Raw genomic sequence first — 17,279 nt, 5'->3', positions numbered from 1 at the left:
AATATACTTTAAAAACCAAAAATGTACAGAAAAGTTAAAATTCATGTTTGACTGCTTGGTTCTTCCTTCAGGAATTATTCAACTAAACACAGTGCTAGCATGTAGCAAATTACCCCTAGACTATAGATACAAAAAGATAAAAAAGAACAAGAGAAGGAATAATGAACGAACTTCAGAAGAATCAAAGATTAACACTTGTTAACTAAATTAACAAACTGCTTACACAAGAATCTGAAAAGACTGAGAATTTATGGTACAGAGTTTGGCTGAAGAGGAATTCAGGCAAAAACAACTGGTGTGAATGCAAAACTCCCTGGAGTGGAGTTCTGTATGCCTGTCATTACTGCCTTGCTTTGAACTGACATAAGTAAGATTCATTACAATGAGTCCAGAAAACAAAACATACATCAATTACTTTTTGTTTCCAGAAACAAGATTTCAGGATAATGACAATATCTTTAAAAGGGCTATATTTGGAGGAGAAATCATTACAATTAATTTCCCCCATAGATTTGACCATTTGAAAACCCATCCTGGTTGCCTTCACCCATAGTCCAAAATGCATAGTGGCATCAGTGAAGGATATAAATACAGCAGCTTCTCTGGCATTGGGGGAAAAAACTCAAGGGAAAACGCATTCAGCAAAATTGCAGATTTGCAGCTGTTTGGCACTTCTTTAATGATCTATTCTTCTTGTATCTCATTTCAACACTAAACTTTTTGTTCAGTTCCATTCAAGCGTGGCATGCACAATTTAAATGTGCCAAAAAGCAGGTCAGTTTTGTTACAACTTTTTTTTTCCCCCAACAAAAGCAGACTCAGTGCCACACACGGGGCCTAACTCTATCCCCTTCGCTTCAATAACAATTACTTTACCCTGTAGGTCTCAGCAGATAGCCCAAGGGAATGAAGCTCTAAATAAGAGGCTAGATTCTCTGCAAGAGGTAATGACATGACTTCCTACAAGAAAATTGAAAAGGGAGCATTGAAATTGACAGCGACGGAAGAGAAAGTGCTTCTGCTGGAAACCACAGTGGATGGGCATAACAACAATTCTCATGAAAATTATTACAAAGTGTAAGACTTTCAGAAATTAACTCAGTCTTTTAGAAACTGATAAATTAAGACCAATGTGTTTAGTTGGTATGACCAGGCAGAGCATCCTGAAAATTTTATAGCAAAGGAGCTAGCTACCTGCACCCTTGACTATTCAGAAATAGCTCTGGACCATGCAACAAAATTGTCACTTAACAAAATTGATGAAATACAGGTTCTTTATAGGCCAATAATGTTTATATGTGAGACCATTCTCACTGTCTACTGCACAACGCCAAGCACAGTTGCATACAAAACAAAAAGGAGAAACAATTCCTGCCCCGAAGACTTTGTAGTTTAAGGTATAAATGGGGAAAATGTTACCACTACATTGTACTCTTCCTACCCTCCGAAATAGTCTTGATTTAAAATGAATATTTAAGTTCGTGAGGAAGGGTTAGAATTTTTCAAGTAAGTGGTTTTAGTGAGAAAGAAATGGAAACTGAAAGAAGTTTCAGGCTGGTATCCTGTCAGTGTGTATCAGGTTATTTTCCAGTGTATATTCTAGACAGGGACAAAAAAAAAAAGAGAAGTGTAGTCGTTGACACTACTATAAAGCCTACATTTAAGTGAGCATGAAAAACTACCTAATGCAAGCATAATGCATTACCACTGATGAGAAGAACCAAACAGCAGCAGTCACTACAGAAAACTCAGGATGCAGTCTTACTACAAAACATGATAGTATCCCATCACACATTCAGTCTTGAGGAGAAAGAAGAGAGCAAAACTTCTCATCAAAATTCAGGTGAAATGCCAAGTGAAATACAAGTTGTTTGAATCTTGATGATATTACCTTTGACCTACTGAAGTCACATCTTGGAACTAGAAAAAACATACAGATGTTGAAGTATAGAATTCTGTTTTCCGCAACCAAATATATGTTAGTAAAATAAATTTTAAAAACCATAGTCTTTCTCATTTTCTCATTCCTTAAAATGACATATGCTTCCTTACATGTTGCATACAAATATCTTATATAAACAAAACAACTTTTATAACTAAATGTTACCTAAATACTAAGTCTTAACTGCCTAAAATATTGATTTACTATAGGTGAATGTGTAGGAGAATAATTTAAGGGGAGGGGAGAAACAGACATTATTCTATGAGATTACTAAGTAGAAAAATCTAAAGCAACTTCAAATGGAATGTAAATGTGACATAAATGGGAGATCTGAAAAATTCTTTTGCTCTTTGAAATGCTGTCCACAAGTTGTCCAACAGAAGTAACTAATTCAACTATTTAGAATATTATTCTTCACTGGTTTTAAATAGCCCTCTCTTAACTAAGACCAATTTCAATTACTTTTAGAAAATATATATGCTCTACTCATGAAAAAAATACTTAGTTTTAACCGCTGTAGAAAATGTCTGTTGCTAACTCCAAGAGAAAAAAATGACCACCCCACAAAATCTGGGCTCAGTATAAACATTTCCTTAAATATTTTGACTAGAGTTATGAAGTGGTGTAGATTATTCCCTTTTGGTCTTTTTAATTGTATGTTAAAACATTTTCAAACGGAATAAAGTATTTTACATACGGATAGAAAGGGGACATATGTCCACTTTTTATTTTCCACACAAAAAGCTGAGCATAGTCTAGGCTCTAGTTGCCATTTACTAAGAGAGATGAAGGTCTCCTCTGGCAGGTTTAGTCAACATGACAATTGCGATTATGTGTCTCACACATTAATACTCACCACTGAGTCCTAATCCTTGTATCAGATTTTAGGTGAATACTCAGGTCTAAAGAGCCTAGCAGCTAGAAAACTCTGCAAAGTTTTGTAAAACACCTGCTTTATTTCTTCTGTTTTTCTTAAGAATGCTCATGGTAGCACTGCATTTTAATTCAACCTAAGTATTTAACCCTACACAATGCAATATTTTGCAGTTTTCAAGGAAATGCTTAAGTATACCTGATGGTTGGATCACTAATTAATTTTTATACTTTGGCTTCTAATTAATTACACAAATTCATGATGCCAGAACAGGAAAAAGCAGCAGTCAATTTCTTTAGAGACCACAGTTATCAAGAAAAGCTGGACTGTATTCCTCAAATTCATTGAAACACCCTTAATCTAATGTTAACTGCCACATATAGGATGGACAGATGTCGTCCCTGTGTTCTGCCTGAACTTAGATGTTAATGAAATAACGAATTTGCTTCATACATTCTTAAATAACATTTTTAAAAACTCCAACCACAGGCAAATGACTAGATTTTTAATCAGATTTGCTTTCAAGACTTAAATTATGCTATTAGAAATTTCAGTGACAACAGCTTTTGTTCCAAAATATGAGGAGGAAATTCAAAGAACAGAGTACACCTAATACCAAATCTCACAGTGAGCACATACATTAGCATCCTCTTTCCAAAACAAATGTCTGATAGAAGTGGCATCATCACTGAGCTTGACAATTTGCTATCCTTACAGATTAGTATTATATAAATAAAATATTTTTTACAAAGTTTGCTTTTAGCCACCAGAATCTGAGGAAGATCAAATAAAATGACCCCTATCATCTCTGAATATTTAATTCTACAACAATGGATTTACAGCTGAAGAAAATTCTTATTGGGAAAATGATTGTTTTAGTCTGCCTTTTTGGCATTTGTCAAATGAGAGATTAGCTCAGCTCAGAAAGGTACAAATCCTAACCAGCACAAGCTAAAAATTGGTGGATGAGTGAGACTCCACTATACTGAAGTCTGGACTCTTCTGTGCAAGAGGTCAAGAAGCTAAGTGAGAATGCTGTTCACTTGGAACAGGTTGAAAGAGTTGAGTAATACATTTGGTCCCAGTAGCTGGACAGGCAAGCAACACATTGAGCTGTAGTCTGAATTCTGTGCGGAAGCCTGAGACAAGAAGCTGTGAACTGCCAAATTTAAGGATATCAAGGGGCATGAATACCGGTGACAGCCGCCAGGTAAACAGACACTGAGACACATCAGGAGCTGGGAACTGCCCACCTTTTGGCTAACAAGAGATGAAGACTGGTGACCATCTAGGTGGATGGACACAGAGAGTGGGTTCAGAAACTGAAGATTCAGGAGGAAGAGCAAGACTTGCATGCAGGGAGACCGAGGATTTAAAAGATCCAGGGTTCCTTTGCTGGGAACCTGCTCAGAGGCGCCAGTTCAAGCTGTTTCTGTGTTACTGCACCGTGAATAAATGTCTTTATGGACATCTGAGACACCACTAAGGGAAACCTGGTCTGACTGCATGTGAGTCTGGGCTGTGTGAGGAGTCAAGCAGGGCACTGGAGTCACCCACTGTGAAGGGGCTTCACTCCCAACAGTGAAAGTCTCTGACATCGGGAATGACACCGCCAGAGAGTCTCATCAATGGCGAGACTGGGAAGTTTCCTTAACAAAAGAGAAGACACTTTTCTGATGGCAGAACTCTTGATGTCCTCACTCAGACCAATAATTCAAAGATAAGTTGCTACCAGAAGAGCCTTCTAGAAAATATTTTGGAAGCCATGACTTTCTGCTCTTCAGTAAATGCACCAAGTGCCTTTTCGGGAAGTGGAAATTTACGGTAAGATTGCAGAATGTGATTCAGATTATTAGGTTGGGAGCCTGGCAAGTAAGGCCTTTTCCCTGGCCTGGCCAACAGTCAAGAACCAGATCCAACTCCTAGAAGTTCCTTGAAGCATAAGAGATCAAGTGACTTTCTGGATTCTGTTTATAAAACTGGATGCCTATAGCAACCACGAAAGGAGAAAACTAAGGAGAATAGGCACTGTTGAGATAAGTTTGCCTAGAAAGCATAACGTATTCTTCACCAACAGAATCAGAAGTAAAACATCCCACATCATGGGGTGTTGTAATAGGATTGAGAAAACCCTTTCTAATCTTACTACTGAATTTTCTATTGACTGCAGGCATCACAGTATCATGTACTTGAGTGGTGACCTTAATGGTGGATCAACAAAAGCAGCTGGTTCTTATCCACGAATCCTAACTGAAAGGCCTAAATTAACTGAGGCCATCCTAACTTAAAAACAGCATTTTTCAAACTACCTCTGATGTTAATTCAGTACTATTTCCTTTACTCATTTTTCAGGGTTTGACCACTACTTCAAGTTAGGTAATTTATGAGTAATTGTGCCTATGAATGTTGGTCACAGAGAAATCATTTCTATAGCTTACAAACTCTAGAAACCACGTATTTCTACTCTTTTCAGATCTGCCAATTAAAATGGTGAAGGCTGCGAAAACTTCTGGAGACATTTTAGCACTTGTACTTTTTTTTTGTCTTTTTCCCTGCCTAATCTGTTTTTAAGCAGGGACAACCGGTTTACTGCTATTATATGTCCCTTCTAGGCATTAAATTTTTATTCAGTCCCACAGTCTGTTTCCCAAAGGAGAAAAATTTGTGGCAAGTCTCATGTGGAATAAGGCAGAAAGAATCAAACATCTAAGATAGTGACCTTTGCCAAGGTACAGGCAAACATCATATTTTGACATGTAGAGGAATCTCTGCTCAAAACTGAGTCCTGTGGTCTTTGCAAGCCTGTGTAAAAACTTCAGAATTTAAACTTCAGCTTGTAATTTTTTTCTTGCACAATATTAACCAAAAACAAAAAATATTTGCAATTAGAAAACTGGATGGAGGGAAAGTCTGGAACCATACCCTGTAGCAATGTTAGGAGGCTTTGCTCTCTAATCTCTTCCTTTAGTATTTGTCAATTAAGCAGAAATAGGGAGATTCACCACCAGGTGCTGTTACTGGAGAAAAGCAAAATCTGCTTCTTAACAGAGAGAAAACAGAACTAAAACACAGTCTTCAGGCATTAAATGTACATCATAGGTCTGCCCACACAGGTGGAAAGAATTACTCTTCCCTCCTGATTTTTAGTTTAGAACTTCTCTTTTATAAAAAAATGTTGGAGCAATCCAGAGGAATCTCCAGTTCTAGTATAAGTCCAGGAAGATAAACAAATTTTTGTCATTCCATGGATATTATCTTCTTAAAAGCCACAGAAGATCCAATCCTTTGCATGTACACTTGCCAACACGCAGGCTGTGTATCCTTATTATTCAGGTTTACACAACAGCTCCATATTCATCCTACTTCCATTAATTAGAGCACTCTCCAGCTGTCTCCATTCTCTTCTCGCTTCCTAATTTCTTACCACATTTTTGCATTTAACAGGGAGAGATCAAAAATGAGAAAAGAGACCATAATGAAGGGAGAGTTCTAAAATAATATAATGAAATTGGATACTGCAATGGACAAGAACTGAGTGCCCTCTTTAAAGCGCATTAGTCCTGGGACACCTGTAGCAAAGATTTTATGAATCAAGCACAAGAATTTGTGCTTTTCACAGTCTAACAGAATGTTGGAATTTGTGATCCTAGGATACTAGCAACACATGTCACTAGACAAGCAATCAATTCAGTAAATGAAAAATCAAGATAACAGCTTCAAAACAGGTTGCTATGATTCCTCCAAAATAACATAAAAAATAAAGTGAACAGCCAATAACATACATGGATTTATATGCCAAAATTTATACAACCTTTTCCACCAAAAAAAGAATAAAAGAAAAAAACACTAAAACAAAATACCACCAAAAAAAAACCCTACCAAAATGAATTAGTGACCAATTGCTAGAACATGGTAAAACAAAACAGTTTAACTTTTAATCCTTTCAAAACGTATCCTCTTTGAATTTCACCACAGTAGTATAGCATTTGGGATGCTATTCCAGTCCACTTCTTCACTACATGATAAGAGTGGAAATAAGGGAACAGGTTTTTATGCCTAGTTTTATATTCTGAAAGGTTTACTGTATTCTTCTTAATCCTTAAGTTGCATATTCATTGCTATATTTTTGTCTAACTGCTGTCACTTATATTGTCATGCAGAAGGGCAAATCAGGGTCAGTTTATATAAGCAGCATCAATCTGAAAAATCTTCATCAGTCTTTATTTCAAGGCATTATGCAAAGAAAGCTTGACATTAAGAGAGCCTTAACTGACAGCAAATGAAATCAATCAGCAAATCACTAAGCCGTAATAAACTTGCTCAAATTGTAGATAACCCTTCCTCTTCTAAGTCTTTAACTACAAGGCCCAAAAAGCAGTACCTGGACAGAAATGCCTCCCTTCAATTCCATTACAAAATTCTTGTACTAATATAGTGCAATATTTAATAATTTTTTCTTACTCTGTAAGCAATTGATAAGAATAACAAGGAGACATGTTTTGTAATAATGGACTTCTAAGCAGTTAAGCAAAAAAAAAGATTAAATACAAGTTTCAGCATTTGAAGAAGGTTTGTTTTGGTTTTTTTAATATAAGAATAGAAAGTAGCCTGATTCTGTTTCTGCTACTTAAACATTTCTGTAATAAAGTCTATTGCCTTATTAACTTCTGTTGCTTAGTTTCACTTATTCAGCATTTTTTAGTTTTTGAAATTAAAAGACCCAGTACAAAAAACGTAAGACTCCAGACACTTCCAATCTTTCATGGTTTTCACTTCATGAATTTAATTTGTAACCACATGATTACCAACAATTAAATATCTATGCTTCTTAATGGACTTATCTGTGTTACAATGGTACCTATTGCACAGTCTCTAAAAAAATAGTCACAAATTTAAACAGTTGCTATCTGTAACTAGGTCAAAAAAACCAACCTAGGGTTACATGCAGAAGCAAAACTAAATAAATAACTTAGTGAATTAAGATAATATTTTACACAGTTCTTAAAGAGCTTTCTTGTCTATTAGCACAGGTAATTCCTAAGACATCACCCACACGCAACAGACATAAATGTATGAAAAAGTCTAAGTGGATAAAGATGGGAAGTTACATGATTGCCTGACAGGGTCAAAAAGGAAAACTTTCCATTGAGAAAGGTTACTGAAAGGTTAAATATATACTAGTTTTGGTATTCAAGATAATCAAGATAATCATCATCTTAGCTGAAAAGTTTTACAAAACTGACAGTGCTTATGAACAGGGCTGGACAAGAATTAGTAGTGCTACAGGCACAAAGAGAGCTTTCAGTAATTGATTGAACAGTGATCACAGATACTGACTTCAATACTTATGGTCCATAAGGCCGAGACAGCACGGCTGGAGTGCAAGAGTGTCCCAGTTAATTATAACACCTTGTAAGAACGTTCTTCATATAATCTCTGCTAATTCAGTAGTATGAAGAAAGGCAAGTGAAAAAATAAAGAAATGCAAGGGTGGTTGAAAAAGTGAGGGAAAGAGGCTGATGATAAGGAGTAGAGAAATTAGGAAAGGAGAGAGGGCCCATAGGGAGAGACGGAGAAAAAGACTGCTGACGGAAATGCTGTGAAGAGCAAAGGAAGCTGAGTAGCTAAGTGGCAGAAAGGAGAAGCAGAGTGGAATTCAAATTAAAGAAGGCAAATTTCCAATATCAGTGGTATTTAGAAGATTTCTTGGTTTTTTAATATTTTAAGCAATATTTTCCTAATATACACTAATCTTACATTTTAAAGTACAGCAATTTCACAATTATAAGCCGCACCATTTTGACTAAAATTTTGGTCCCAACCCGGAAGTGCAGCTTACACTCAGGAGCGGCCAATATATGGATGAGGTTCAGAAATTTGCCAGTCCAGAAGTGTGAGCCCGCAGCAGCCCCGAGCCAAGCTGGAGCCTGCCCGGCCCCGGCAGCGGAGCAGTGGGACCGATCTGAGCCCGCACAGCCCCAGCAGGGGGCGGCGGGGCTGATCTGAGCCTGCACAGCTGAGCCAGTAAACCCCGCGATCCAGTGATTCTTTTACTAATTGGCAACTTTGTGAAAGATGCGCAAGCATCCTCACTGCAAACAAAAGTGTAGCTCATAATCAGGTGCGGCTTATTATCGCGAAATTACTGTAATTATATTTAGCAGCATGATACAACATATCTGGAGACATGACTCCAGATACCAGTTGAACACTTTCAAGAAGATTAATTAAATTAGAGTTGTCCACTTTACATCTCTTCAGTCTAGTTATCCAGACTTTACTTAGTTGTCAATCATTGCTTAAGTCCTACACCAACTTTATATTTGATAGACTGAAGTTTATAAAAGGTCAGGTTTGCAAGAGGTGTTGCCCAACTCTAATGGTTTGGAAACATTTACTTATTTATGAGTATTTAAACTCAAAATGCAAATGTAAAGCAGCAGTAGAGTAATAAAGAATCACTTTTCTCTTTAAATAGTATACTTTAGACAGACTTGTGGTCAGTCCAGAAGCACCACATTTTGACACTACGTAAGAAAGTAGTGCTTTTGGAGAGCAGAAGAAGAAATTAGTCCTTTTGGAGGTGGGAGGGTAGTCCAGCTGCTGTTGATTGCAGCTGCTGAACTCCTGGATAATGAAGACTCAGTTTTACTTGACAAGAAACAACAATCTGATTCCAGAGGAGGCAGCATTCTGGCCTCTATAATTGATAGTTCCTTCTCTGGTGAAACAATGAAGGTAAAAATAAAACACTACAAGAGTGTGCATGATATATCTTTAAGACTCTCTAAATAACATTTCTTCTTTCTGACGTATTAAGAGAAAAAAAAGTATTTTTTTTTCCTTTTGCAGCCATGTTAATAAAAGAAAAAAGCCTTAAAACAGAAGTATAAGATTTAAAATACTAGTAATACAGTTTTTAAGCAGCTGCTCCACAATTACAGTAATTTCATGATTACAAGCCGCACCATTTTGACTACAGCTTTGGTCCGTACCCGGAAGTGCGGCCTGTACTTCGGAGCGGTTAATAAATGAACAATATTTTAAGAGTTGCCAACACGGAAGTGAGAGCCCCTGGCAGCCCCAAGCCAAGCTGGAGCCCAGTGGGCCCCAGGAGAGGTGGGAAAGCCTGGCAGAGGCAGGGCCAGTGGCGCGGCGGGCGGGTGACAGAGTCCGAGCCAGCAGGGCGGGGGAGCCTGGCAGAACTGGGGCTAGCAGTGTGAGGGAGCCCAGCGGCGCAGGGGAGCACAGCAGAAGCGGGAAGCCCGGCGGCGCGGGGAAGCCCAGCAGAACCGGGGCTAGCAGCGCAGGGGAGCCCAGCAGAACCGGGGCTAGCAGCGCAGGGGAGCCCAGCAGAACCGGGGCCAGCAGTGCCGGCCAGGGCGAGCAAATGCGGCAGCGGTGGTGCAGACCGGAGAGGGGGATGAGCAAGCCCGGCGGTAGCACCGCCTGGCCGGCCCCAAGCGGCCCCACCGAGCCGTAGCGCCAAGCTGGGCCACCCGGCCCCGTCGGCAACCATGAGCGGGCCGAGCCTGCCTGGCCCTGCCCCGAGCCAGTAAACCCCGCTATGCCGCGGTTCTGTTACTAATTGGCAACTTTGCGAAAGTTGCACATGGATCCTCGCTATGAACAAAAGTGCGGCTAATAATCCATTGCGGCTTATGTATGGATAAGGACCTAAATGTTGCCGACACCCCAGAATTGTGGCTTATAATCCGTGCGGTTTGTAATCATGAAATTACTGTAATTCATCTCATTACATCCTCTTACCAGAACTGACTTATGTTTGAAAGATAAGCCCTATGCAGAGGATAAGATCTGATGACAGAATTATAATGTTACCTTTGAAATCACTTGCTTTCTCAATTTGGTAAGAACTTTTTTATTGACAAGTGAACACAGAAATGAAACAGTGTTTATTATTTTGAGGAAAATTATCAGCAGAATTATGCATATCTTTCACCATCTAATCCATGAAGCATAAATCTAAAATTAATAAACAAGTGAAAATAAATACAAATTAGGAAGCTCCTAAAACTACATTTATGTTTGTCCAATTAATTAGAAAAAACGAACCTACAGCACATTTAGATAATGCATGACTAAATTATGTATGAATGCATAAGTGGTAAGAACCTACTTCTTCGTAAATTTATAATGATTATATGCTAACACTGAAGATATGTCAGTACTTTACTATATTACTACTAAAACTATAAATCTTCATTTTATTACTGCACTTTTCATGTTAAATTACCTCAAAACACCTAAGAATGGCAAAGAAGTACATATAAATCCCATGTGGACTTCCTAAAGCCGCATGAACGAATGGATACATGCTGAATATAGAGGGAGCAAGATGGGGCAGCTGGAAGGGAAAGGTAGAGGGACAGAAAGACTGATTCAGAGTAAGCAAGACGGAATGGGAAAGAGGCACAGGAAGCAGGAGAGTGAGACCCAGGCAGAGTAGCAGGCAGAGACTGACTGAAGGAAAGTTCATGAGTACGTAGGGCAGAGAGAGCAGGCACACAGGGGGAGGGAAAGCAAGAGCACCAGAGAGCAGGAGCAAGTGGTCAGTATGCACACAGCAGCAAGTGTGCGAGAGGACATGTGTGCAGCAGAGAGTGTGCAGAGCGGACACACAGGCAGGCACCAGAGTACAAGAGCGTGCGGCAGAGAGAGAAAAAAACAGAGGGAGGCAGAGACAGGCAAGACAAACTGGAAAGTTAACCATCTCAAAACCACCTGGAGCAGAGAATCACATAATCTTTATTACTGGAAAAGACCTCCAAGATCCTCAATCCCTGACTGAACACCACCATGCCAACACACCACAGCACTAAGTGCCACACCCAGTTGTTCCTTGAACACTTCTAAGGATGGTGAGTGACTCCACCGTATCACTGGTAAATCCATTCCAATGTCTTACCAACTTTCTGCTGTCCAACAGGAAACTCTACAGGCACAGTTTGAGCCTATGTCCACTTGTCCTGTAGCTTGTTGGCAGAAGAGACTGACTACAACTTGACTACAATCTCCTTTCATGTAGTAGCAGAGAGCAATGAGGTGTTGTTGACAGTTAGGATTTTTCAGTTATTTCTCTCAGAAATTTTCTACCATTTGTTGCCTAAGAGATGGTAATGATGATACATGGGAGACAAAGGATGGGAGAAGGAGGAGAAGGATACAGTTTGCTGCTGTCTCTTGGCTGAGGGGCTTTCTCTTGGGAAGTGCAGAGATACGGTGATATTTGGGCTGGGGGTGAGGAGCTGGGCCCATGCCTTGCTCTCACTCGCTCTCTCCTGGGATCTGAGTGGACAGGTGTGGTTTTGGTACCTGATTCTTGAGGCCAGAGGGTTCGCTGCAGAGCTTTTGTCCTTCACTGTGTCTTCTTATCATGGGTGAACATCTGCTCACATGAGCAGCTGTTGAACTGGGAGCTTTCCAACATCTGACCTCACTTAGAAGGGGACACTGACCCCTAATCCTCTCCTGGAGGGAGACTCTCCTGGCTGCTCGCGACAGCTCCCTGGCAACCCGCCTGCCGCTGCTCAGCCCCACTGTTTTCTGCTGCAGCTTCGGGTTTTTTGCTACACTTTAACCTGACACCCCGAGCCCACCCAGACTCCCATGGCTCCTGGCACAGCTCTGGAGATTTGCTACCCTTTGTTGGCCATCTCAGGTGTGCCCGCCTCTGCTGTTCCAGCCTGCTGCTCCGAGTTTCCTGCTGCACTCCATTTCGCCGTCTGGAGGGACAGGGGCTCAGCTGCCACTGGGGTGTGCAAATGAAGCCCCTTCCCCTCCCTTCGGCCAGCCCGCCCGCCATTACCCACGTGAAGGAGGCGCCACAGCGCCTCCTGCAGGCGCGGGGGAATTATCGCCCCCGTCCCGCCCAGGGGAGCCACCAGCGCCCCTGCTGGCCGTGCCCGGAACTGCAGCACGGGACAGTGCTCGCGGCCAGGAGGGTCCCTGGGCTCCTGCTCGGGCTGTGGTTAATGCTGGGCTGGTTGTTGTTTGTTTGCTTCGTCAAACATACACACATATAGTAATAAAGAACTGTACTCCTTTTCCCATCTTTACCTGAAAGCCCTGTAATTTCAAAGTTATAATATTTTTGAGGGAAGTGGGTTACATTTTCCAATTCCAAGGGAGGTTCCTGCCGTCCCTGGCAGACATTTGTACTTTAAACCAGGACAGGTATTCCCTGAGCTTCCTTTTCCCCAAACTAAACAACACCAGCTCCTTCAGCTGCTCCTCACAGGACTGGTGCCCAGCTCTGTTGCCATTCTTTGGACATACTCCAGCCCCTCAGTGTCTGTCCTGTAGGGAATGAGGGAGGGGCCCAGGACTGGACACAGCATTTGAGGTGTGGCCTGAATGTGTGTCCTGAATACAGGGGGACAATCCATGTCCCTGCTGGACACACTACTGCTGATCCAAGCCAGGATGCCAAGCTGCTGCCAACCAGCACTCCCAGATTCTTTTCTGGTTGCTTTTCTGTGTTCAGCTACTATCTGCAGTCATGTCTTCAGATAGGCTGGATCATGCCGATAAATACTTAAAAGTCATTTTAGCATAAATCAACTATAATTCCTTTAAAACATAACATTAACACATAGGTCTGAAGTACCTAAATTTGCTTCAAGAAGTTTCTTTTATACCAGTTTCTACCCTCTGTGCCTACCTCTCTAAACAGAAGAAACCTAAACTGGTAATATACCAATGCTTAATTATTTATACAAAAACATTTAAATCTCACTGGATTTATTTGAGAGCTTTATGAACTGTCTTTAGGTAAAAATACTTGGCATTAGCATCAATTACATATTTGATGTAAAAGTACTTAAGACAATTCAGAATTAATTTCTTGAATGCCCACTTTTTCTGTGAGCCAAAAAACTATTTCAGAAGAGAGTGTTAAGATTACTAAGTAAACATTATCCTCTTTCTAACGATATAACACAATTGAATTTTGCATTTTATAAAGAGCTGATAACCTTTACTGGTTAATTTAAATAGTCATCTGCCAAGCAAAACTACTAGAAGTAGCAATACTATGTCATTTTAGTTGCCTATTGAATGCTGTATCCTGTGTTCATGGGAGGTTTCACATATGGTTCCACTTTTTGTCTGCAGTAGGAACATTAGGGCATGGCCAGAACAGCACACCTTAAATGCTGTGTTCATTGCATTCCAGGTGCTTGAAAACAATACTATAATTTTCCACTTTCAAACTTAAGTAGCAAACAGCACAATTTTGTAACATAACATTTTTCACTGCAATTGAATATCAGGTGAGATTTTTTCAAAGCTATAGCAATCATATTATGATCTTAGAGATATTATACCTTTTCCATTATTTATCCAACTGGAGTGACATTTTCAAACTACTGTAGTAATTCTGCTGCAGTCCTCAAGAATTTAACAAATGCTTGCAAATTAAGTCACACTTTCACTACTTGCATGGTTGCAAAGATATGCTTGTTGAAAAACTTAACATTTCAACTTACCACATAACTACAATTTAGGAGCCATTTAATAAAATGTAGGCTTTGGAGAAGATACACAGAATGGTGTGTATCTTCTTTGGTGTTATGTTCAAATATTTCATTTCATTTCCTAAAGGTTGAAACTAGAGGGTACAATTCTTTAAAAGATGCATACCACTTCCATATGATGAAGAACTGATACAATAAGACACCAATGGATATATAATTAATTACTGATCTCAGCCACCTACTACAAACTGGATGCATGAATAATAAAAACAGAACAATGTCATCTTCTTTCAGTACTCAACAGTTCTGACAGCCTGTGCTTCATCCCTATCCCACTAACTTAAAATCTTAATTTTTCATGCAATTTAAAAAAAATATAACATCAAATACCAATACATTTAGACTTGGGAAAAAACTGCTGATGTCTAACCCTTGCAGGTAATAAGACTTTTAGCTGAGTCATACTTATCACAGACTAACTATAGCAATTCTAGAGAACATGCAGCAAACAATTCCACTGGTTTTAAAGAGAAGTGTGCACAAAGTGGTTACTCATAGTTTACCTCATTCAAGATTACAGGATTGCTCTTAATGTAGTTTTGCATGAAACTAACATCAATTAGCTGACTACAAGGAAAATTTCATAAAAGGAAAATTTTATAGAGGGAAAATTTTATAAGAAAATATTTACAATGTGCTTAGAAAGTTATCAAAAAAGGACTTTGTAACTAGACATAGGGAGAGGAAGAGGGAGAGAAGGGAAAGGAAGAGAAGTGAAAGAGAAAAGAAAAAATAGGAGGAAAGGAACTTCACAATGATACAAACTGAACCATTGCAGCTGTTTGTGTATGCACAGAGTAACCAAGTGTAACTGAAGCTGTCAGGTAAACAAAAAGTAGGTTTATACCACTGCACTACCAGTGCAGCACATACATTACTATGGGTTGCTATAGCATGAGTAAGTACTCTATTCAAATGTGAAATGCAACTTTTTATATTACTGTTTCTGTTCTTAGAAATAATTATTAAATAGGCTGTCTTGGAAATGCTTCTGCAATCACTGGAAGGTCAAAAAAGGATGGAAGCTGGGATGAGACAAAAAAAACAGAAGCAGGTGCCCCAGACAGGCTCCTGAATTAGAAGAGTAGTATTTAAAAGCTGGTGATTTCTATGGCAGCTTCTTAGAAAAGAGATGCACCTGTGGAGCTTTTTGTGCAGCTTTAAAAGTGATCATCACTGCATGGGGAAGCATTAGCAACCTACCCTGTGCCAGAGACATACAGCTGTGCTTACTAAGGTGCACGGGAATCTCACGGTGTTACACATTACTACTTTATTATGGAAGCATGAGAATACACACACAATTTAAATATTTTTCATATTGAAAGACATGAATGCAAAACGGCAACAATGAGAAATTACCAGTTTAGAATCTGCCTTTCTTGAATATTTGGTTTTGTGATACTGTTCCTGAAATTATATACTGTGTCTAGAACTGAAAATCTGCAATAAATTAAAACATATTACTACAGAAATTATGCAAGATTTGCATTTCCTAACATCCTTGCACTTTACTTGACTATCTCTACTCTCTCTGGTTCAGATAGTAGAACACAATGAAAGAAGTATGTACTCACTCTGCCTTTTGTTCTCTCATTGGGAAAACAAAATATTCTTCAAACAATAATGTATTCTGCATAGCTATAAAGACTAAGGCATAGTTTGTATAGAAGGAGACACAACAAACTTAGAAACAATAAGGAGGCATTGCACAGAATCCATTTTCACAGCTGAAGGCATGTACATGTTCAGTTCATTTCTTTTCCCCAGTTTCCTCCTAATAAAATTAGCATTTTGAAACATGTAAGTGTTTAAACCTACATAAACAAAATAGCTCCTATACTAAAGTATTCCAAATAGCAGTGTCTTTCAAATTATAAGTGCTAAAAATCATTGTTAATTCTAAAACAGAAATGTGAACAAATCTGTTACTGACCAAGTAGCAGCATAAAAATCTTGTCTTTTTTCCCCCCACTTTAGATTTCTATTTGTCTGGCTTAAATTAAGCAGAGGAAAGGGGGGTGGGATAGAGTGATATAAATTTTCAAATATAGAATTTGTATTTTTTTCCATGGTCATATCTCTGTCAGTTATTTAACATTATACCTGCAAAATTAAAAGTTCATATCATCTCTGAAATACCACATCCAACAGTATATATTAAAATTACTTCTCTTTCAACTGTTGCCCACAAACAATAGTTTTGAAGTATTTTCTTCTCCACACATTCTGAGCAGTCTAGCTTCTTGTTCTCAGTTGCAAAAAATGAAAACAAGAAACAGGATTATTTTAGACTCTAACCTGAAATGCTGCAGCCTCTGGCCTGCCCTTCAGCCCTTCCTCTGAAAAGGTCTCCAGGTGCAGTTTGGGTAGCTCCAGGGTGAAGTCATTCGTGGCTGCTGCAGTACACGGCAGCAAGGCCTGATCTCTGACCTAAAGGGAAAAAAACAGCATCAATGGTAATTCCCCTTCAGACACATTAACTGGGATGAACTGGGTCCCCTTGAGCCCGCTGAGTGGACTTGCATTGATCGCTGGACCTGAAATCCATGAATAAATTTAGGACTAATTGATTTTTCGTTGCAAAAAAATCTCTAATTCAGAGTGCTGGGAGAGAATGTTAAGAAGAAAGAGCATCTTCCCCTCGTCTGAAATGAGAAGGAAAGACACTAAGGGCTCTGTAGCCCAGCTGGCATATACATTTCACAGATCTGTCACCTGTAAAAACCTAGTAAGAAAATACACAGCAATTGTACTTCTAACTGAAACAAACGAGCTACGGAATTAAAAAGTTCATGTGATCACATCAGTGAGAAGCTGCCATGTGAGTTTTGTCTACTCTGGTATCAGAATGAGGCTCATTTAGAAACAACTCAGTCCAAAGTCAGAATAAAACGAATAATCC

The 17,279-nt window shown here is 39.3% G+C and overlaps 1 protein-coding gene across 7 annotated transcripts in view; it reads right to left on the bottom strand.

Moving 5' to 3' along the window:
• The window catches only part of CCDC171 (coiled-coil domain containing 171), a 184,417-nt gene that overhangs the window by 30,105 nt on the left and 137,033 nt on the right, over positions 1–17,279 (bottom strand). For all 7 annotated transcript variants that reach the window (XM_033085309.2, XM_033085310.1, XM_033085311.2 and 4 more), the window contains one exon: positions 16,676–16,807. In XM_033085309.2, the coding sequence (XP_032941200.1) occupies positions 16,676–16,807 (132 nt within the window). The remainder of the gene's footprint in view (positions 1–16,675; positions 16,808–17,279) is intronic.

This window comes from Catharus ustulatus, chromosome Z (assembly GCF_009819885.2).
Source record: "Catharus ustulatus isolate bCatUst1 chromosome Z, bCatUst1.pri.v2, whole genome shotgun sequence".
NCBI classification, from domain to species: domain Eukaryota; kingdom Metazoa; phylum Chordata; class Aves; order Passeriformes; family Turdidae; genus Catharus; species Catharus ustulatus.
Note: the sequence above shows the minus strand (reverse complement) of the source record. Positions and strands in the feature narration are given on the sequence as shown.